This window comes from Manis pentadactyla (genome assembly GCF_030020395.1).
Source record: "Manis pentadactyla isolate mManPen7 chromosome 15 unlocalized genomic scaffold, mManPen7.hap1 SUPER_15_unloc_1, whole genome shotgun sequence".
In the NCBI taxonomy this organism is placed as follows: Eukaryota; Metazoa; Chordata; class Mammalia; order Pholidota; family Manidae; genus Manis; species Manis pentadactyla.
Window position 1 is genome coordinate 3,184,625 of NW_026644588.1, and position 22,046 is coordinate 3,206,670.

Consider the following 22,046-nt stretch of genomic DNA (forward strand, 5'->3'; position numbering starts at 1 on the left):
CTGTTGCAGCTGCCAGAACGGACAAGGACAGAGGTGGTCACGTCTCCACACAGGGCTGTTGGAGGTGATCCCAGGCCTGGCCTCTGACTTCAGTGGGAGCCTGGGGCAGGGCACTATCAAGAACACGGGGCCAGCCAGCAAACCCCAGACCTGCCCCACACTCCCTCTCCCCTTCTCCTCCGGCAAATGCTGCCTCCCATTCCGGCAGCCCTGCGGCCCTGGGGCTCTGGGCAAGCTTGCCGGCCCTCTCGGGACCTGCTGCATCTCATGGACTTACTGTTCTTGGCTTTGCGCAGGCGGAGGAGGAAGAGGAAGATGAGGAGGACCACGAGAAGCATGGTGGCCCCTGGGATGGCAATCAGAAGGTTCTGGTGTCTCCCCTGGAAGGTGTGGTTGGACGGCAGGGCTACAAGGAGGACATAGAAAGGAGAATGCGTTGGAAAGCTGTCCCTCACCACGTCCTGGGCCTGTGTGTCCCCTCAGACCCCGTCCACTCCTCTCCAAGCACAGGGCTGCGGTCCCGCTCCCTACCCAAGGGAGGGGCTCTGAGCCCCTCATTTGCTTGCTCCATGACGTCATGGCTACGAAAGAGCACTTGGAAACGCGGCCCCATGTGCATCCACACAGGGTCCACACGTGATGGCCCCGGGCACCCCTGGGCCACGCTGGTTCTGTGGCCGCGAACTCAGAATGGAGTTTACACCTTAAAGCCACCGACGTGGATCAAAAGCACTTTGCCACCTGTACCAACAACCTGAATCCACATTTCAGTGCCTGTGCCGGGTGTTTTGTGGGCATGTGGATGACACTCGCTCTTGGCTGGGTATTGTCTGTGGCTGCTTTTGTTTACAGGGCCAGAGGTGAGGACTGGTGAGAGACCAAGAGTCCACGAAGCCCCAACACCCACCAGCCGGCCCATTGCACCCTGGCCACCCGCCAGGGCAGAGGGAGAGCAGGTTGGAGCCGAGCCGGTGGAGGGAAGGCGACAGTGTGACCACAGCGAGGCTGATGGAGGAGCTCATTTCAGGAATTAAGAATTGAGTGGCTGTGTGGACATTTGTGGACACAGGGTGCCTTTGTATTACACAGATGCAACTGGATTCTCAAAAACCTTTCACGTTTCCTTTTTAACCAAACAGGCAGGGAGCCGGATTTAGCCCTCGGGCCACGGCTTCCAGATCTCCATCCTAGATTTTGCAGGTCCATGTCGTCCCTGAGGAGTCCCTTCCGTCCACCACAGTGCCTGGGACGTCCACCACTTACTCCGCAATCCTGGTGCTCATCAGCTCCACACCCACTTCTCCAGCCTGCCCTCTTCTAGCCCGAGGCTTACACAGCCAACCTCCCGTTGCCCATCTCCCTGGGACTCGGGGCTCCAACTCCAAAGCAAAGTCTGACATGAAAGTCCTCACGTGTCTGCCGCCCCAAGAAAGGTCCTCCACAACCTCAGATGGTCTAAAGACCAGCAGGGCGACATAATGAATTGGCTGCAGATGCAACCCTCGTACTCTTTGTGTCAGGGCAGTGTAGGGTCAGAGCCTCTCGAGCACAGGGTGAGCCCAGAGCCGCCCCTGCCATGATTCTGAGCTGATCCAAGCCTCCCTTCTGGGGGTAGAGCTCAGTGGTGAGGGGTTATCAGTTCTGGGAGCTCAGGAATATCGGCAACACGGATGGCAAATGGCTTCTGTGGGTCCCAAGGACATTATCTGTGGTCTGCAGACCCCTGCCTGCCGCGTCTCTTCTCTCCCTGCCCACAGCCTCTGTCTCTGGTACGGAGCCCTTCTTCTGCTCCAAGTCAGAGAAGAGAAAATGGAAACTCCTAAGTCCTCCATCTAAACTTGGTTACTTACCCGTGGACCAACCTGGTCTTGTGGGATTGGGACGGTCAGGAGCTTCTGCAAATGGGGATGAAACAGGAGGGGTTTTTCTTGACCTCTGCTCAGACTTCTATCCAGATGCCTGAGCTCCATGGCCCTACGCTGAGGGTGGCATGTCCATGCTGGCAGTGTGGCACTGCCTCCCCCCCACTGACCTGCGTTCCCCCCGCTGACCCGCCTTCCCCCTGCTGACCTGCTTTCTTGCCACTGACCTGCCTTCCTACCCTTCCTGCCTTGCTCCCACTGACCCGCCTTCCCCCTGCTGAACCGCCTTCTCCCACCATCCGCCCTCCCCCCTACACCTGCCTTCTCCCCACTCACCCATCTCCCCCAACCACCCACCTTCCCAATCACTGCCCACACGGGATAGTGTCGTCTCGGGGGCACACAGGCTGATGGGCAGGGCTTCCTCACCTTTGATCACAAGCTGGAATGGGTCACTTGGGTGAGACCACACGTAGGGGTGGTTGTGGAAGGCACCGTAGCATCTGTAGGTCCCCCCATGTGCGGAGGAGCTGCGGTTCAGGAGGAAGATGGCCTGGCGTTCGGAGCCCTTGGGGCTGGAGGTTCTGTTCTGGGTGGTGGGAATGCCTTCTTTGGTGAGAATAAATATTTCAAACGTGGTTTTGGAGAAACACCGCAGCTCCATGTCGTCGTCTCCTGAAGGCACCACGGTGCCAGGAGCACACGAGAGGGAGGGCTTGTCGAAAGCCCCTGAGGAGGGAGGGTGTTGGTGGCAGGGGCAGCTGCCTCCCTGCAGGTCCCCTCGGCCCCCTGCCCAGGCCAGGCTCCAGTTCCCACCGTCCTTGTCCCGTCCTGAGGGATCCTGGATCCCTCCCCGGGGACAGAGGTACAGCTGCTCTGTGCTTCCCAGCTCCACGACCGGACTCTTCCCTTGGCCGAGGTCGCTTCTGGCTCTGCGGCCCACTCACCAGTCATCACCAGCTTCAGAGGCTCGCTGAGCCTGGACCAGCGGCCACGGCTCTTGTAGGAACAGCGGTACGGCCCTGAGCGGTCTGATGTGATCTCTGTGAGATTGACCTCCCCGGACTTCTGTGCTTTCAGTCCATCCGTGGGCTCAGGCCATCCTTCTTGAGAAATCCTGAACATTTCCACATCTGCAGCCGCGTGGCACCGGATGGTCACAGGACGCCTAACTGGAATCATGGACCCAGGCCAAGCTGTGATTTGAGGTTGGGGGAGATTTCCTAGAAGAGAGGGCCAGGTCACGGACCTACAGGCGTGTCTGCCCCTCCGCCAGCCTTCCATGCCACCCTCGTCTTCCAGCCACTGGCTAAGGGCGCTGATACCTGGCCCAGCAGAGGGGACCTCAGGAGTTTTGAAAGTCTCGCCACCCTGTGCCTGAGCTCCCTGGGCCGCAGACAAGCCTAGAAGGGAACAGCGGGTGAGCAGCGGCCAGCCTAGCAGACCGCCGACCTGCCCTCCCGCCCCCTCCCGTGTGGACCCCGACCCCCTCCCGGGCTCACCAAGACAGAGCAGGGTGGGAAGAACCAGGGCCATCTCTCTGGCAAGCGGCATAGCCTCCTAGGAAGCGGGCGGGGCCCACTCACACTGTGACAGCGAAAATGGCCCACTTCCTCTTCCTGCACGCCCTCCCGGCGGGCCGGGGGACGACTGGTCGCAAAGCCGTCCCTCATCAGAGCTCCAGACCACAGCCGGGCTGGATCATCTGATTCCTCTTTTCTGCTTCCGATCCCACACCGGCATTTTATTTATCTGTCTTTTGAATGTTAAATTATTTAAAAGCATTTCCATCCATTTTAATTTGAAATATAGTTGACAGATAACACCCTATTGGTTTCAGATACACACAGCTTATGGTCATCGATCATATACATGATTAAATGCCCAGTAAGGTGAACTGCAGCAGTATTTTACTCTTTCCATAGGAGGCAGGGGGTGAGGGACTCACCGGATGGAGAAAGAAGAAGAAACAGTTTCCGATCGAGGCTGCACTGAGCTACCATGTGGGACGTGGCCCCTGCTTCTTAAATCTGGGTACACAAGACGGGGCAACGGGCTGGCTCTGAGCTCTGAGCAGCTACCGTCACACGGCTGTAAGTCGTCCAAAAGAGCCCTCGCTAGGGGGGTGCCTGCATCAGCACCCCCTCCCGTCCTGCTCTGTAGACCCGGCAGGATGGCCGCACAGACTCTGCGCCTGGGTTTCGACGCTGCGATCCTCACATGAGGCTGTCACACTTCGGTTCTTAGACGTTCTCATGAACCTTTATGAAAGTCCCCGCATAGCTGCACTGTGTATTCTGGAGAAACAGGGTTGATTCAAAGCCTCCCCCACCATACCTGCATGGCGCTATCTTTGCAAAAACCCTGAGAGAATGGAGAGCCCGCCTGTCGTTTTATTCCAGATAGGCGGGTTACCCTGAGCAGGTTTGCAGTTCGTCCTCCTGGAAATGGTGGTAGTTTGGACGACTGTCGGTGGAAACCTGTTGTAGATCTGAACGTGTGCAGCTAGGATTCCACCAGAACGTTGGCCCTGTGAGGGGCCCTTATCTCAGGGATGAGAATTTGTGCAGTCGTGTTTGCAGGTAAGGCTTCAGATGAAGCCATTGGGGCTGCAGCCGGTGCTTGTCCTGGTGTCACAACGTGCATGTTGCCAGGGTGTTGGAGGGAAAAGCTGTATAGGATGAGGGGCAGATTGGGCCATGCCGCACTCTCAAGAGAAAGCACTGTGGCCGGCTCCCACATCTCTGATTTCCGTACACCTTCCGGCATCTGACGCCACGTCGTGGTCAGGCCGGACCCACGGCAGTTTCTGTGGAGGCACAGCAATGACTTTGTCCCAATGGCAGCAAATGCTGGGCTGCCCTCTCCCCAGCCTCCATCCTGTGAGGTCCCTCGTCCAAATGTGGACATGCAAGCTGGCTTTGACACGGAGCATGCACTGCTCTCTCTGGTCTCAGGGGTGGTGCTGCTCGGTGGAGGAGTGGGTGCTGCCTGCAGCGAATGAAGTCCCAGCGAGCCGGCTGACGCGCCCGGGCCTGGCCCACATCAGACCTGGCTGCCAGGGACTCAGAGGGCTGCTCCTGCAGGCCGAGTGTCCAGGCTCACTCACCAGCCCTCCAACGTTCTGAAGCTTCAAACCCTTATCTAACACTTGTTCACGAAGCAGTAGTAATGGCTTCCACTGAAGTTATCTAAAAACGGCAGATTTAAAGTGAGGGGGTGGTTCTGGGGCTGATAGGAAAGGAAGTAAGCATCACCCAGGTCTTACCTGAGTTACTGTTTCAAGGCTGGTGCCATGAGCAAGGAGGGCAGGAGCTAGCACGTGCGTGCATGTGCGTGTGCGAGCAGGTGTGCGTCCTGGAGTCAGCATGTGCATGTGTGTCTGTGAGCAGGTGTGCGTCACGTCCACATGGCATTTTCATTCACTGTATTACCTTCAGGCTCTATGCCTTTAGAACAGAGTGGGCCCTGGAGGGCTGGGCTGCAAACTTGTGCCTCTGCTTGTGTGGGGATTCCCTTTACCCGTTGAAATGCCTCCATGTGTGACCATTTCATATATCCCACGCTCTCTGATGCTGGCCACTGCTTGCCCAAGTCCACGGTGTAGACACGTATACCCACAGCTCTTCATCTGTTTGCTTCTCGTGTGGCCTTGTAGACGTCGGGAGAACCACACCTGTGGGCGCGTGCACCCACACCCATGGGTCTGCTTCCCATGGGATTCCCCCCACTGGCATCACCACGGCCTGGCCCACTGGGCCCTGGCCAATTGGATCCTCTGTGTTTATACACCCAGCTCACAGGGGCACAGAGAAGTGTGTGAAGAGGTTGTAATTTGAGATGTCTGTGGAGGACGGGTTTCCCCAGGACTGAGAATATAATTGAACATTATCTATGGTGTCTATTCTAACAGGTGTGAGAGGCAATTTCATTGTGATTTTTTAAAATTGAAGTATAGTTCATGCACAATATTATGTTGGTTTGAGGTGTACAACATAGTGGCTTGACAATTATAAACATTACTAAATGCTCACCATGACTCACAAGGTTACCATCTGTTATGCTACAAAAATAATGGAATATTCCAGTATTTTAAGCAGACTGTATTCCATAGCAGACTACATTCCCTCTGTTGTCCTTTATCCCCCAAATTTATTTTATAACTGGAATTTTGCACCTCTTTGATTTGTATGTCCCTGATGATCAGTGATGTGGAGCATCTTTCATGTGTCTGTTGGCCATCTGTATGTCTTCTTTGGAAAAATGCCTATTCAGATCTTCTTCCCATTTTTTAGTCAGGTTTTTTTTTTTTTCCTACTGAGCTGTATGTGTTTTTTATGTGTTTCGGTATTAACCCCTTATCAGATATGATTTGCTCATATTTCCTCCCATCCTGTAGGTCACGTTTTCATCTTGTTGCTGTTTCCATGCTGTGTCGCGTCCAGTTATATGTCTGCTTGCACGTGTGCTGTTCTGCAGGGGCCCGCGTCTGTCTCCGTCTCTTCCTCCTAGGTCACAGGAGGGCCGTCTCTCCATCTCTGGGTGCATCTCTGCTCTGTATTCAGTTAAAAAAGAACCTGAGCTTTCTGGGTGTGAATCACAGCTTCCTGAGTGTCCTCAGTGAGGAATCTTTGTAAGCGAATAATCTGTCACCTGTCACCTCCAGGAAGTGTTAGTGCAAGCTGGTCTTGGGACAGTGACCCTGGGTGTCTTTAATGTGAGAGCAGTGTTTGAATACCTGAGCAGGCTCTGACCAGCCAGGTGCTCAGAACACAAAGAAATGAGATGGTTCTTCCCTTCCGTGTGTCTACAGGGCAAACCATACGTCACAGTGAGTCGCTGTCATGAAATCTGGCCAGGAGCCTGGATGCCTCCGTACATCTGCTACGGGCCATATTTGAAACAGACTGGAGGAAATACAGGTACCTGCATGTCAGGGGACCTGGGAGGGAATTGGGGAAATATTCTAGAGAGCAGATCCAAATTCATGAATAATAGTGTGTTGGTGAGGCCATGGTGAATTCACGACGGAAAATCTGAGTAAGGCAGGTCGCGGCAGGTGTAAAGCGTGATATGGGCCACCGAGGCAGGGGACGATTAGGACATCCTTTTAAACTAACACGGTCAAGGGATGAACCTTCCAAGTCCTGTTCAAAATTACATACAGAACATTGCTGAAACCTTTCCCCGACCAGCATGCCTAGAAGGCTTTAATTAAGCCACTGAAAATATCATGCTGTTTACTTGGAGCAAATAGCTGTGCCGAACATCAGTTGTACCTGCTGACACAGGTGACGGGCAGCTTGCTTGCCTCCGTGCCACGGGGCTTGTGGGTTTGGGGAGGAGGCTATTTCACAACAGGGGGGTGGACTACCGGTTTAGAGGGACTAGATTAGAACAGATTAAGAAGCTTTAGAGAGAGAAGTGAAAATGAAGATCCGAAATAAGAGTGTAGCAGAGGAGGCGGGAATGTGGGCGTCGATTCTATCTTCCCTTCGGAAGGATTAAGCGTGCTTTAAAGAGTCACTTCCTGCTGTGTACGTGGGGTAATTTATGAGCTAGATTCATTATCGCGTAACATGAGGTTGATTCCTTCTCTGAAGAAGGTGACACAGACCAGGTGCCGAGAGAATCTTACCTTTTTTTAAAAATGCTGACCTGTTTCTGGAAGCCCAGAGTTTGATTAGAGAAAATCTGTTATATTCCATTTAAGATTTACTTCAATCCCATTTAAAATTCCACAACCATGCTAGATGACAGGAAAATTAAAGATAAAAAAACAACTCTTATGGTCCATGCCTTCAAGGAGTCTGTCATTCGCTTGCTAACATATAGACCGTAACTTACGGCGTAAGTGAGAACCGAGCTGTGAAAGGCAGATGCACCGCGGGCGCATGTGAGGTGTGACCTCTCCTGACGAGAAGGCAGGAGCCTGCGGGGGAGGGAGGAAGTGCGTGCGCGGAATGTGGGAGGAATTGACGGAGGGGATACCGACATGAGGACCGCGACATTTTGTCTGAACGGCGGCTTGAGCAAAACCGAGGGCGTGGCTGCCCGTGCGCCGCCGTCCCCCCTGCCGCTGCCGCGAGTAGGCCGCCTCTCCTTCCGGCGACCCCTGCAGGCTGCCCTGTGCCGGTGGGCGAGCTGGAAAGTGAGCGGCCGCCCGGACTGGATTCCGTGCTGAGCCGGGGACCGTGTTCCCAACAGAACACGGACGGGGCTCCGGCCTCTCTTCCCCAGCCGGCTTGTCTGCGCATTGAGTGCTGAACCCCGATGGGAGAGAATCACCCAGAATTGTGCGTCATCCTCCAGCTTACGAACGTGGTATTTCAGATGCGTGTTGCCTGCCTTTTGTGAGTCAGAGCGGCCGTCCGCCCGCCCGACCGTGGCAGCCGCAGAGGCGTCCAGCGTGGGGCTCCTGGGAGGGCGCGGGTCAGCACCCGCCCCTGGGCACCGTGTTGCCCCCTCGACGTAGCTGGATTCGCTGGGCTACCTGCGGGGCACCTCCCGACGTAGACACCTGCCCCCCCCCCTTGGTCTCCTGCATTTGGCTCCCCTTCTCTCACCCCTGCCTCCCCAGGCTTTGATCACTAGCGCAAGACGGGGTGGGAATGAACACGCAGGACCGTCTGCAGGGAGCGCGGGCGTCGGAGGTGTTCTCTCCGTCTCTGCTCGGGCGGCACTTTCGGAGGCCGGCGGACTGTCACCTTACCGAAGCCTTTGCGGGGACCTCTCTTTTCTCTGATTGTCAACCAGAGGCCGACACACCTGTGCTTGGCCGATGACAGCCTTGGCGATGGTGGGCGGAAACCTCCGTGTGAGGGCTTGAGTCACCCCGAATGCCAGCCACAGACCCTGGCCTGAGTCAGTGCGCACACACCCGTTTCATGTAGACAGATGTGAGGGCACGTGATAAGTCCGATTGAAACTGGCAAGACCCTGGTACAAACTGAGTCCGTAGGACGCGGCCGCATCGTGGCACAGTTAATGCGTTTATCAGGTTATTTTGTGAGCTTGTCAACCTTGGTATAAGCATTTTCTATGACAAGCGAGTGGATCCGTATTTGTTCCGTGGCAGAGAGCGTTCTCCATGGCCACGCCCTTCCTGTCTGTCTGGCTTCCTCTCTGCTTTCTGCCCACCTCGGGGTGCATCTTCCACCAGCCCCTCTCTCAGGTCCCCGAACACGCCCAGTCTGTCTCCACTGCAAGGCCTTTGTCCTCACTGCTTATTGTTTCCTGACTAGGTGCTCAGCTCCTGCGATCTGCAGGGCTGTCTGCTAATACTTCCCTTCCCACCTTGGTTATTCTGGGGGAGCAAACTAGTTGTGAGGATTCTGAGGTCTTCCACTCTCCTAGTGCACCACGCTCTGTTCTCTGTAAGAAAGAATATATTGGCCGTTAACATCTCCTTGCCCTACCTAGAATGATACAATTTTTAATTTATTTTTTATGGAAGTGAAATTCACATAATGTAAAGGTAATCACCTTTTTTTTTTAAAGTGTCCAACTCAGTGGCATTGTGTATACTTAATTTGCAACTCCTACCCCTGCCTAGTTCTGGAATGTTTTCATCACCCTAGGTGGAAACTCCAGACTCACATACAGTCACCGTCCATTCCCCTCAGCCTCCTGGTAACCACAAATCTGCTTTCTGTCTCTTCAGATCTACTTATGCTGTACATTTCATATAAGTGGAGTCATACAATAGGCTTTTGCTTTGGGCTTCTTCAGTTGATATAATGTTTCCAAGAGCAAATATTTCCTTCCTTACATGGTCAAAAAATATCCCATTCTATGACCATACAACAGTTTGTTAATCCATTTACCCACTTTACATTTCATTTTGGACAGGAATTGAATAGATTTTCTGTATCTCCAGTGCCTCCAGTAATACCTGGGACGGCAGAAGGCACCACACCGGTTGAGGGGTCCGCCTGGGTGGCATCAGCTTGCAATGCTACAGATCAGCTAATAGGTGCTGCGTCTCCCCTACGTGGTACCTGCCTCTCTCCTCCACTGGCCAAGGCATCTTTTAGTCTGGAAGGAGCTCTGGGAAAGGGAGGCGATGACAACACACCATGCCTTACTGAGCATAATTAACCTGGTGTAAAGTCTAAAGGAAAACAATCTAATTCTTCTGTCCACTGACCCTGAGGCCTCCCATCTTATTCCTTCATTTGACCCCTCACATGCACATCATTCTGAGGCATCTTCTTCCAGACCTAGGGCATGTCCCGCGCCTCTCCGCTGCTGACGCTCTCACCGGAGCCACCAGCGAGCACGCGGGTTGTCGCCGAATCTCTGAGCCGGGCTGCAGGTATGGTTTTGGCCCTCGATTTCCTCGAGTCTGTTGTCAACCCATCACCCCGAGGTACCTTTCAAGTTGCAGGCCAGACCCCAGGACCTTTGTGTCCAAAGACTCAAAAGCTCACATCTGGATGTAGATAAAACCCTGTGATGTACAATAAGCTACAGTACCCTACGGGGTCCTCTTACCAGCTATGAGCCACTCTTTCTGCTCCCCCTTTGCTTGGTATTGCAGCTGCTCTGGCTTATTTCCCCAGTTACTGTAACGGCCTCCTTTCCACCTTCCTTTAGCTCCTTCCCAGGGAGGAATTCACTGACCACAGTCTGCCAGATCCTTCTCTGTGCGGTCTACCTAATCTTATTTCTTTTGTCCCACTACCATTATCCTCTGTCTTCAGTACAACACATCCTGACGTCTGATGTCATTAAAATCAGCTCCATGAAGTATATATATTTACTTCATTTCTTTGCTACTAGGTCCCCAGCAAGGAAGAGTGTCTGCAACACGGTCAGTTCTAAATGAGAACTGCGACCTGCGCAGCGAACCAGCGGGTCTGTGCTCTCTCTCCGCAGGCTCTGGGGCCGTCCTCCGTGCTGTCAGCATCTCGCACCTGCTCTCGTCAGCAGCCCACGGCCGGAAGCTCCGGACAGCACGCCTCGGGGCAGAGTGGAGTATTGGTGCTCTTTGCGGCTTTCAAACAAAACAATGGCCCCTTAAAGACACTGAGGTTGAAGAGGGATGAATCTAGCGTGGAAATGCAGAAGCTGTGGACGGGGGTGAAGGACCGAACCCAGACGTGACAGCTGAGTGCAGAGACGGCGGGGCAGCAGATCCCCGTGCCGGGGCCCCCTGGCCTGGGCACCCTGACATCATTCTTTAGTCGTTACTAAAGCGCGGGTGCTCTGATGTGGCTAAGACATCTCATCAAGGAGACCGGAGGTCAAATGTAGAGCTTAGGACAAATAAAACCCCTTTATTTTTATGCTTTTGTCTGGAGTACACTCACTTCTGCTCAAGCTGCACACCCACTTGGTGTCAAGGTGTCTGTTCTCTCTCCCAGGACATAAGGGCAGCAAAGGCACAGCTCGCTGCCCGGAGCCGGACTCACTGATGTTCCCGTGACGTCACGTGAACTCCACTCTGGGCGCACTTAGTCCAGGAAAAATATTACAGAACTCACAGGTGACTATGTTGGTTTCTTCTGTTTTTTGACCCCACCTCAGGTATTTCCTGGCCTAATGTAATGGCTGTCTGATAAGCTACACGATCGCTGTGGTTTGTGGCCTCTTTAACCCGTTTTGTGATCCTCTAACCCAGGAGTTGGTAGATGTTTTCTATAAAGGGCCAGAGGGCTGGTATTTTAGATTTTGCAGGCCATCCGGTCACCGTCAAAGTGACTCAACTTTGCCTTTGTAGCATGAAAACAGCTAGAGACAACACATAAATGAACATATGAAATGTCATTTATAGCAGAAGACGGCTGTAGTTTGCCGAGCCCTGTTCTAATCTATCCTGTTACTTACGCAGCACAGATCTGATCATGTAAGTGTTCTCTTTACACTTTCACTGGTTGTGTGTGTGTGTGTGTGTGTGTGTGTGTGTGTGTGATCCACTGCCCTGGAAAACAGCCTCTTCCGAAATTAATGCACAACCTATTGCCAGTAATTCACAGAAAAGGCATCAGAACTGCTCTAGAACTTTCTTTAAAAAATAATCCATAACCACCACTGTGGGGAAGTTGGGGTTCCAATGGCCAGGATCCTCACTGAACTTAAACCACCTGATGACGTAACTGGCCTGTTGCTAGGCTACCGCTTCCACACCTTAGGCAATAGCCACTATTGTGCTATACAGAGAGCTCGGCCCAGTGCTCTGGGTGGAGGCAGAGACGCTAGTGCTCGACCTTCCGCCGGGGGAACAAGCCGGGTAATAAACCCCTTTCACCCCAAAGAACGTTTTGCTGTCAATTTCTTTGGTCACATGGAATCCATAGCAAACTTGCCCCGGGGCTGAAACCCATTGGCAAGACAACCACTTGGCACAAATTCCCAGGCACTGACAGAAGTGAGTCTATACTTAAAGCCTCACTTAATTTTCCCACCGGATGTACGGGTAGCTGACAGGATTGCTCCTCAGAACACTGACCCGGGGCGCCATCCAGCCCCAGTCACAGGAACCACAGCCTGTGCTTAGCTGCTTACGTGGAACTGGGCTCAGGATAGCGTTTTGTCTCACTGAGGTTTTCTCCCCCACAGGTTTTGCCCGGTGTAACTATAAAAAAGCCCCAGATTGTCAATTTTTAGGTGAGATGAAAAATAGCTTTCTAAAATCGTATCCTTAACGACTGCACGCTCTGCGGTGGACAGTGGAGGTGCCCCCCCGCCTGCCCTCACTGTTGCTGCTGGTCCGGCTGCTGTGTCTGGGGGTCATTCCGTTCCTTTCGTTCTGGCTGTTGTCGAGAGATTCTCTTCCCTGAGCCCTGATGTTTGAGGTGTGGATTTCTTTTCCCTTTGTTTCCGATTTCTTATTTCCTATTTTTTCTGCTGGTAGGGACTCAGAATTTTGCGGAAAAAAGTTCAGCCTTTGTGTCTTTATATACTGTCTGTCTTCCGAATTCCGTGCAATCTTGTTTTATCTTCTGTGTCTTTTACTCTTGTTCACATTTTGGTCACTGGGCCACACACTAGGAGATAGAGGCCACAAATGAACGCAGAATTCTTCTTATTAACTCCAGTGTGGAAGGGGTGTGGCTTAACACAGCTGCTCAGGGGGCCTTGAAGGAGACAGTTTCCTTGACCATTTCAGGCCCTTGTTAAGATAAATAGGCTCAAATGCTCAAGGTTGCTGCTGTGCTTGGGGTTACACTCAGCTGATAGCAACTTAGTGGGACCTGGACAGGTGCAGATGTCAGGGGTGTGTGTGGTGGAGGGATTGAATGTGGGTCAGGAGAAGAATCAAGCTGCTAGGCTGAGTCAAAATTCGGGTTTTCACTGGGGAGACAAAGCTCATGGGTAAGATTTATGTTAAAACAAAACAGATACAAACACGGTGGAGGGAGACCCTGCTGGGGAATATCTGGATCAGACCCTCTGTTGGAGGCTGGGTATTTTAAACCCACTTAATTGAAACTTGTAAGAGACCCCTATGCGCCTCCCCGCTCCCCCAGATCATGTTGTCCTCTATCTATTTGTAAGTAAGGAAACATAGGACTCAATGGCCTGATGTGACACAGCCCCTAAGAAGCAGAGCAACACTCGAATCCAGTGTTCATCAGACAGTAGAGCCCACAGCTTGTGCCGAAGCTCCCTTTGTGCAGACATTAGAGTCTCGAGGGCTTGGGGGACAAACCAGCATAGACATTAGGACACTGTGGGTCAGTGTCCCATGGACACCGGGCAACGTTTGGAGATATTTTTATTGTCCCAACTGGAGAGGGGCTCTCCTGACACCTAATGGGTGGAGCCCCGGAGAAGCAGCTAACCTGTCAGGAGGCAGGGGACAGCCCTGCAGCAAACGACCGTCTGGCTCAAAAATCTCAGAAGTGCTGAAATCGCAAAACGCTCCAGGCGATCCATCACCAGAGGGGGACAATGGGCCTGGCCTGGGTGCGATTTGGCCCCCAGGGGACACGAGGCAAATGTCTAGAGACTTTTTTTTACACATAACGTCCAGTTTTACTATTTTCATCATTTCACAGCGTACAATCCGGTGGCCTTTCATACATTCACGAGACAGTGCCGCTGTCACCCCCATCTAGTTCCAGAGCACGCCACCCCGCCCGCATGCGCGCGGCTGCTCTCCGCCTCTGTGGAGGTGACGCCCCCAGGGACTTGGGGCCAGAAGTGGTTGTGCTACTAGCTTCTAGTGCGCAGAGTCCGGGGTGCTGCAAAACACCTGACAACACGCGGCAGCCGTCAGCAAACAATCAGTCCCGCGTCCGGAGGTTGAAAACCAGCCACAGGGGGAGAGCGGGCGAGGCCCCCTGTCTGATCCACGTCTTCAGGATGCTGTGCCCTCCCTCTCGCTCCACACGGGGTAGACAAAGCCCTGAGGAGGAGGCTATTTTTCCTTCTCTCTCCCCTGCCAGAGAGCAGGTGTTGAGAACCTCAGCCTGGAGGTGTCAGGTGGCCCCGCACCCCAGCCTGCGGCTCCCCCTGCCCACCCTCAGCTCTGCAGGGGCCCAAGGGCCTCAAGGGCTGCAGACTCACGTCTCCTTCTCTTACCACCCTGCTGAGCCTTGGCGAGTCTCAGAGAGAAGGTGAGGGGCCGGACTGAGCCCGGAAAAGGGGGGAAAGTGGTAAGTTTGGGGCTGACCTCACCAGTCACCAGGGCTTCTCTTCCCGGCGTGGAAGGGGGCTCCTTGTTGAGCACAGGTGGGTGGGAACACAGATTGGGGTTATCAACTCACTTCCCTTACGAAAAGTCTTAGTAGAGGATGGCTAAGACCCAAATCCAGGGAGACTCAGGGTTTGATCCTCTTTTGCCCCCAAAATACTTGCCAGCCCTTCTCCAGCTCATCCTGATTCCAGAACTCCGAGCCAGGGGCCTGTGGCCGCCACGTGTCTGATGTGTGTGACTCACCCTTCCAGCAGGCAGAATAGGGAAGGGAGCAGGGTGGCCATGAGCACGCTTGGGGTTGTGCCAAGTTAGAGGAACAGCTTTGGTCCAGGTTGGTTGGACAAAGCTGGTAACATAACCTGAACAGCCAGGAAAAAATAATTAGGGGTTCAAAGAAACAGATGTGGGCGCCCAGCTTAGAGAAACCGAAGCCATGGCATTAGATGAGATTGATCCAGACTTGCATCCAGAGAGAGGTGAGTCTCCCAACAGCCCCCCGACTGCCGCCGGGGAGCCCGTGGCGTGCCCGTGTCCTGGAGGAAGTGGTCGGGTACAACCGACAGAGGAACCGACCTCAGAGGAGGTCTGAGAAGGTCCACTGCGTGTTCCAGGAAGCTTGTTGGCGATTGTCACAGAAACAGCTTCAGAGGAAGCCCGGGGTGAGAAACCTGTGGTTGAGGAGTGAGCCTCCGGGGAGCAAAGAGCCGGTGTGGGCGATGCCTCGGGGGGTCGGCTCTCAGGGCCGGGCTGGGAGAGCAGAAGGGGTGGGCTTTCTCCCACTGGAGGGCCGTGTTCTGAGGCTGAGCTCCTGGCCCGCACCCAGGGCTGCGGAGCTTCGGTTCCGGTGGGGCTGGGAGGCACATGGATAAATGCCCAGCGCGGCGTCACCGCTCACTACAAGGCTGTAAGGAGCCTCCCTCCGTCCTGTCGGCAAATGAAGGTGGAAACAGCAGGGACCTGTCTTGCCACAGGGGCGCAGGTTTTCACAGACTCGGTCTGGTCCTTCCCCTGCCTCCGGGCTCTGCAATAGGTGTGTTGTGCAAAACGAGATGAAGAAACCAGGGAGGGCAGACTTGGGGTCCCGTATTCCGCTGCCACTGGGAATAGGGAAGAACCCGGGGCCAGTGCAGAAGGAAGGGCAGCAGGGCTGAGTAGGGGAGGGAGACGCCACCTTCCCTCGTACCCGTGAAACGGGGGTGCTGTGGCATCGACCTGCAGAGACAGATTCTCCAGCCCAGCACCTTGAGAGGAAGGGAGCACGGCCTGCTTTGCCAAAATGCTTCAACGTATATGCACAATGTAATATTGTTTAGTCGTGAGAAAGGAGATGCTGCCATCCGTGGCAACGTGGATGGGCCTGGAGGGCACCGCCAGGTGAGATAAGGTGGACAGAGAAATACCGTGTGACCTCACTTACACGTGGACACGCAGAAACAGAGGGGGACCCACGTTTCCCAGGGGCTGGGGAGGGGGAATGGGGAGATGTGGTTTCAGGGCACAAACTTACAACTAGTAAATGAATTCGTAAATAAATTAGACTTCATGCACCTCATTGTGATTATCAACAGCTCTGCGTTATAAACAACAATGCTGCGTGACTGCTGAGGGGCGAGATCTGAACTGTTCCCGCCCCAAGAAAAGAAAAGAAAAAACGTGGCACGGGATGGCGGTGTTGGTGGGCTCGTGCCAAGGCGGCAGCGGTGCTGCGGTGTGCCGGCGCGTCCCATCAGCAGGTGTACATCTTAAACTTAGACAGTGTTGTATGTCAGTTAAAAAATGGAAAATGCTTCTCAGTTTGGGAAGATGGACCCCTCGTTTGTGTCCCTGACTCTGCCCCAAATGTGCCCGCTGCACCTCTCATGGTTCATCCACAACATCACTACCAACCAGACCAACTCCCTCCCTCCCTCCCCCACGTCTCCCCTCCCCATGCTTCATCTTGCTGTCTGGAATATAAGCCATGTTCAGTATTTCAAAAAGAGGAACGCGGCCCCTGCCCATTTGGCCTCGCCCTGTGGACCAGTTCTGCAAGACTGACCTTGGTGAGGAGGAGAGCAGGACCCCAGTGGCAGAGGCGCCTCCCGTCCTCTGAGGGGGCCCCTTTGCCCAGGCCAGGCCCCTGCTCCTGTATCTGGACGCCAAGGCCCCTCTGCCTTATGCACTCTCCCCATGAGGCTCTAGATCTCTTGCAGTAAGTTAGGTTATGGAAAACCTGGAATGCCACGACGCTCCAAGCAAGTCCATCTTATATTGGGACGGGAACTGTAATTTGATAGGAACTTAGAAATTCCTGAATCTCAGAACACCTGGAGGCAGAACGGAAGGAAGAAAATTCAGGACTGGGGCCACTGGTAATGAGGTAATAATTGGTGGGATTTTCAGTCCCCTATAGGACAAGGAATCCCCTGTAGACAAGAAAACTGATGTACAGCTTTACATTGCAGATGGTAGGAATTCCAGGGGGATTGCGGATGCTAGGAGGCACGGAGCAGCTTCTGTCAGAGCCCTGTGCTGCTTACTCGGTGTTCTTTATATCATCAAATATCCACGTTATCCCTCTGAGGCTGGAATTCATGGTCTCTGATATTTAACAGAAAACTCAGATTTAGAGAATGGATTTGACCTGGGTGAGGGGTCGGAACACTGGGGCGGGTGGGAGGGGCCCACGTAATGGGTATATTCAAGGGCCGATCACGTAGGAATTCTCAGGAGCACAGAGCTCACGGTGCCCGACGGCATTGCAAGGACCATCGTCGGGAGCCTCGAGTCCTAAGCTGTGCTCTGGCCCCGTTTATGTATCCGCTGAGTCAACGTACCTTCCCCGCGGGAGCTGGGAACACGGCCATCAGACCTGCCATGATTTAATGCACGTGAGTGCCTGGCAGAGACGGGAAAACGGACACGAATGCCGTGCTGGAGTTCAAGTACCTGCTAGAGAGAAACAGCAGGTGCTCCAGGAGTATGAATGTGGACTCGTAAGTCAAACTGGAAACTTCTTTGGAGGAGATGATGTGTACTTGGAGACATGAAATGAGGCAAGGTGTGGATGAAGAAGGGAAGCAGACAGCATCTTGGGGTGGCATAGGGTAGGGGGTCGGCTCGTGGCTGAGATCCGGCGGGGACAGGCTGCCGTAGCTGTGCATCAGTTTTCTTGCCTACAGCCTGCATCTCCATGACCTGGAGGTTGCCTCTCTGGCTCCTGTTCCATGTGCTAAGAGCCTATTCTGTAAGGGTTGCTAAACATATTGAATGACATGTTGCAGAGAAAAGACAGAATACTTAGGAATAAGGACCCCAGTAGGAAGGCAATATTCCCGTGGCCACAATGTTAATGAAGGTGATTTCAGGGGAAACCAGAGGGGTTGAAACTTTGGTTTGCAGTAAGAAGGCACAAAAACACACAGACTCTAGCAGAGTTGATGGGATCTGTCTGCAGAAGAAATTTAGCACCCTCTCTCCTGCCCACTCCAGCATGCTTCGCCAGCCCCCACGCATCTGTCCCAGTGTCCAGCAGTGGCTCCCTCCTCCGAGGGCTCAGTACAGAGCTCACACAGCCCAAGGTCACCACCCAAGGTCACCATCAGCTCTCAGCTCTACTGGGGGCCACCACATCTCTTGTCATTCGTTCAGGAGTCTTCGAGTTCTGAACCTTCTCCTGCCTTCCCGGCTTGCAGCGGTGTTGGCTTCCTCTCTAGCCCTCTTCCTGCAAAGCCAGTCTTCAGCCAGGAGGCCCCCGAGGGCCATCAGGACCAGGAAAGCCAGGCCAATCCGCAGGAGATTCTGGGCCGTGTGATTCCAGAGGGCAAGGTCTGGGGTCAGAAGAGCAGAGTGCGCGCTGGCAGGGACCCACGACAGGGTGAGTGGCAGGGCGCCTCACCGTGCCCTCGCTGCCCTCTGACCCGCTCCTGCCCAGCTCCTCCCTGGGGGGCCGGCTGCCCGCTCACCTTGCTGGAATCCTGCCTCCGTGGTTAACGAGGGCGGGTCCCCCGAGTCTGCAGATGGTGAGGAGTGTGAAGACGTCAGGAAGAAAGCTGGCGTCGGCCTCTTCCATCCCAGCCTCTCCTTCCCTGGACTACAGCCCCCCCAACCCCCACATCCTACAGCTTTTCGAGGTCCCCACCCCACATCCCAGGTCCTGGGGGCTCCATCGGGCGGCTACAAGGGGAGGGTCACCTGGGCCTCAGTTTCACCATGAAGCTGATAACATCATTTCTTCTTCCTCACATGCAGTAAAATACAAAGTCTTACCATTCTCTTCAAGGCCCTAAACGAGCTGTCTGGTGCCCGCCATCACCTCCCTGACGTCATTTCCAGACCCACTTTGCTGTTCTTTCATGAGGCTGGCCATCCCTCCGCCTTAGGGCATAGGCACTGGCCAGTCCCTCTTTCTGGAAACTTCTTTCTCCTGCTGGCCACGGGACTGACGCCCTCAACTCCTTCAGATGTTTGCTCTGATGCCCCCTTCTCTGTGAAGCCAGTTCAGACGACCCTTGCCCCCTGCCCTCCCAGTCACCTTTTCCCTGTTCTGCCTTTTTCCCATATCATCGCCTCCTCGCGTGCTATGCAATCGGTTCCGTTATCCTGACCTGGACTCACGGTCTGCCTTCTGCTGGGCCACACGGGCCCCAGAGGCAGGGCTGCTTGTCTGCCGGGCCGACGGAGCCACAGCTTGCAGCCCATGCTGTGTGCTCAGCGGGTATCCCGAGGGGACAGCACGTTCGCAGGGCCCCTGGGGGGTCAGTTCCTCCCCCCATGCTAGAAGTCACTGTCACTCACCGGAAGAGGTGAGCTCTGTGGGCGCAAGGCTGCTGTCCCCAGCATCTCCTGGCAATGGGGACAAGGGAGAGCAGGGGTTTGGGCTTTCTCTGGGCTTCCTCCCTGCCTGGCCCTGTGGCATGTCCTGTGGGCAGCCTGCTGCGCCTGTCCCCAGGGAAGGGGCGGATGCGGGTGGCGGGATGTCCCCTCCTGTCCTCCTCTCGCACCTGCCCCTCCACTGCCATCCTCGGTGCTGCTGGGGGTCCCAGAAGGACACGGAGAGGGCGGGGGCTTTCCTCACCTGTGACCAGGAGCCTCACAGGCTCACTGGGGAAAGACCAGGCATGGCTGTTGTAGGAACCGAAGCACCTGTACGACCCTCTGTGGGCCGTGCTCACGGGGCCCAGGAGGAACGCCGCCTGGCCGCTCCCGTGTCTGCGCTGCGGGCGGCCGGGTTGGCCCTCCTTGAGCAGGAAGAAGGTGCTGGTCGCAGTCTCTAGACGGCAGTAGAAGGTCACATTCCCTCCTGAGACCACCTGCGGCCCGGGATGGACTGAGAGCGTGGGGGTGTCATACATTTCTGTGGGGGAAGGTGGCCGGTGGGTAAGGGGCGTCTGTGTCCTTCTGCAATATCTCCCATCCCCTCGTCCATGAGACCCAATGTCGTTCCCCAGAATCCTGGTCTCTTCCCTTTCCTGGCTGCCGTGGTCACGGACACACGCTCCGTGCTCTCCCCCATCAAGACCGAGGCGCTTCCAGGGGTGTTTGGGGTGAACTCCCCCCATCAGTGGTCCTTAGAGTAGGTTCCTGGGGCAGCAATGTCAGTGTTGCCTGGGAGCGTGTTAGGAACGAGGATTCCCAGACTCCACCCCAGACCCACTGCGTCTAACATCGGGGTGCAGCAGCCACCTGCGTTCTTAAAAATTGTTACTATTTTCAGTTGCTGTAGAATACAGGTAACACGAAATGTACCACCTTAACCATTTTTAAGTGCACCGCCGAGAGGTGTCTAGTACATTCACACCGATGCTCAGCCGCCACCGCCACCACCCGTAGCCTTCTTCTTGTCTTGCAAAACTGAAACCCTGTCCCATTAACCAGTGCCCGCCCTGTCCCAGCCCCTGGCCAGCGCTGTTCTACCTTCTGTCCCTACGCAGCTGACTATTCCAGGGACGCCATCGAAGTGGAATCCCACAGTGTCCGTCCTTTAGCAAACGGCTCTGTAGGAGGGGTTCTCATCTAATCACTGGTTGAAGCTGGGAGGCCCAGAGCCCCCGGCCTCATTTCGAGACTCCCCTGAAGGGCCGTCCCAGGCCTGGAGCTCCACACGTGCTGGGCTGGGGTCTCTGGGACGCAGCACCGCAGTCCGCCTGCGCCCTCTGCCCGGCCCGCTGCCCTTGCCCTCCTCAGGGGCTGTCTTTGAGGACATGCCCCAGGAGCCCCCTGCACAGAAACATCCACTTCGACCTCTTAGCGGGAGAACCTGCCCTAAGTCACTAGGCCCCTCGGACACAGACGGCAGTCAGTAGGAGACCCCACAGGTCATCACGGGTTACTCAGTCTCTGCGTGGGGCTTGGAGGGGCCCGGAGGGGCCTAGTAAGCGGTGACGCTGCCCTGGATTCAGGCTGAGATGACTCCACAGCTGCAGAATGGGGCGCTTACCTGTTACCACCAGATCCAGGGGGTCACTAGGCTCGGACCAGAGCTCCCCACTTCGGTACAAGCAGCTGTACTGCCCCGCAGTGAGGGGGGTCATGGCCGAGAGGGAGAACTTCACTTTGCTCACCACTCCAGGTGGTTTCTGTCTCTCCAAGGCCACAAGGCGTCCCTCGAAATATAGCCGGTACTCAACGGCGCCGCGAGCGCCCTGGCACCAGATGGTCACCGGCCTTCCCTTTGGAACCATGAAATTGGGCTTGGCCCAGATGACGGGTTTCCAGAGAGTCTCTGGAAGGGAATCAGAGCCTGGGGTTGCAGGCAAAGTCCCCCCCACCGCCCACCTGCGCCCAGCAGCTGGCCCCACACCCTAACCGGATCCCCGGAGCCCGAGCCCCGGCCTGGCCCCCAGCTGTTGCTCCCAGGAGGATCCTGAGCCTGAACCCCCAGGAGTGACTCTGGGGCTTCGAGGGAGGGGCTCACGTGTCTGGCCGCTGATCCTCTGGCTCAGATACAGCCCTGGAAGACAGGGTAGTGAGCTTCGCTGTCTCGCCCACCCAGACCCCTGGGTTCCGTCTCCCTTCCATGCAAGACCTCACCGAGGCAGAGCAGGGCAGCCAGAGCAGAAGACATGGCACAGATCCTGGCACAGGTCCTGCCCGGCTAACGTGGAGCAGCCGGCGGCACACAGCGACCAGGAGGCACAGGATGTGGGGGCTGAAACTAGCACCTGTGACCATGGGGCTTTTTACGAGAGTCACAGCTCTCCCCTCCACCTCTGACCACGGGGCACCAGGAAAGGACATGATTCTCACCACACAGCCGGTCGTATCCGGGGCCTAACCAGGTTCACGGACAATGGTCTGCCTCATCTGAAACTCATTTCTGGGTCCAGTTTTTGAAATGTGGACATTATATGCAGGGAAAGCATAGGGCAGGGTACAAAACAAAAACCTTAGAATCACCAAAAAACTGAGTTTGACCTTGGTTTTCCTGTGCACCATGTGTGTAGGCTTGGATAAGCTAACTGGCTTCATCAGAATGGAAGAGATTTGTCGCGTTTCAACAGAACGCTGCTTGTAAGCAGAAATGTTCTATTTCTTACCTAAGCACATGCCTTTAGTCT

At 54.9% G+C, this 22,046-nt stretch overlaps 1 protein-coding gene across 1 annotated transcript; it reads right to left on the minus strand.

The window, feature by feature from the left end:
* Positions 1 to 9: 9 nt before the first annotated feature.
* NCR1 (natural cytotoxicity triggering receptor 1) lies at positions 10 to 21,697 on the minus strand. Its single transcript, XM_057496675.1, has 14 exons — positions 21,520 to 21,697; positions 21,404 to 21,439; positions 20,927 to 21,211; positions 19,565 to 19,843; positions 19,285 to 19,332; positions 18,453 to 18,500; positions 18,128 to 18,317; positions 7,854 to 8,280; positions 4,620 to 4,671; positions 3,188 to 3,265; positions 2,810 to 3,085; positions 2,292 to 2,591; positions 1,851 to 1,895; positions 10 to 406 (listed from the first exon to the last, which is right to left on the minus strand). Exons 1-14 carry the CDS (start codon positions 21,551 to 21,553, stop codon positions 117 to 119), a joined length of 2,388 nt encoding a protein of 795 aa, XP_057352658.1. The 5' UTR covers positions 21,554 to 21,697; the 3' UTR covers positions 10 to 116.
* Between the last annotated feature and the right edge of the window lie 349 nt (positions 21,698 to 22,046).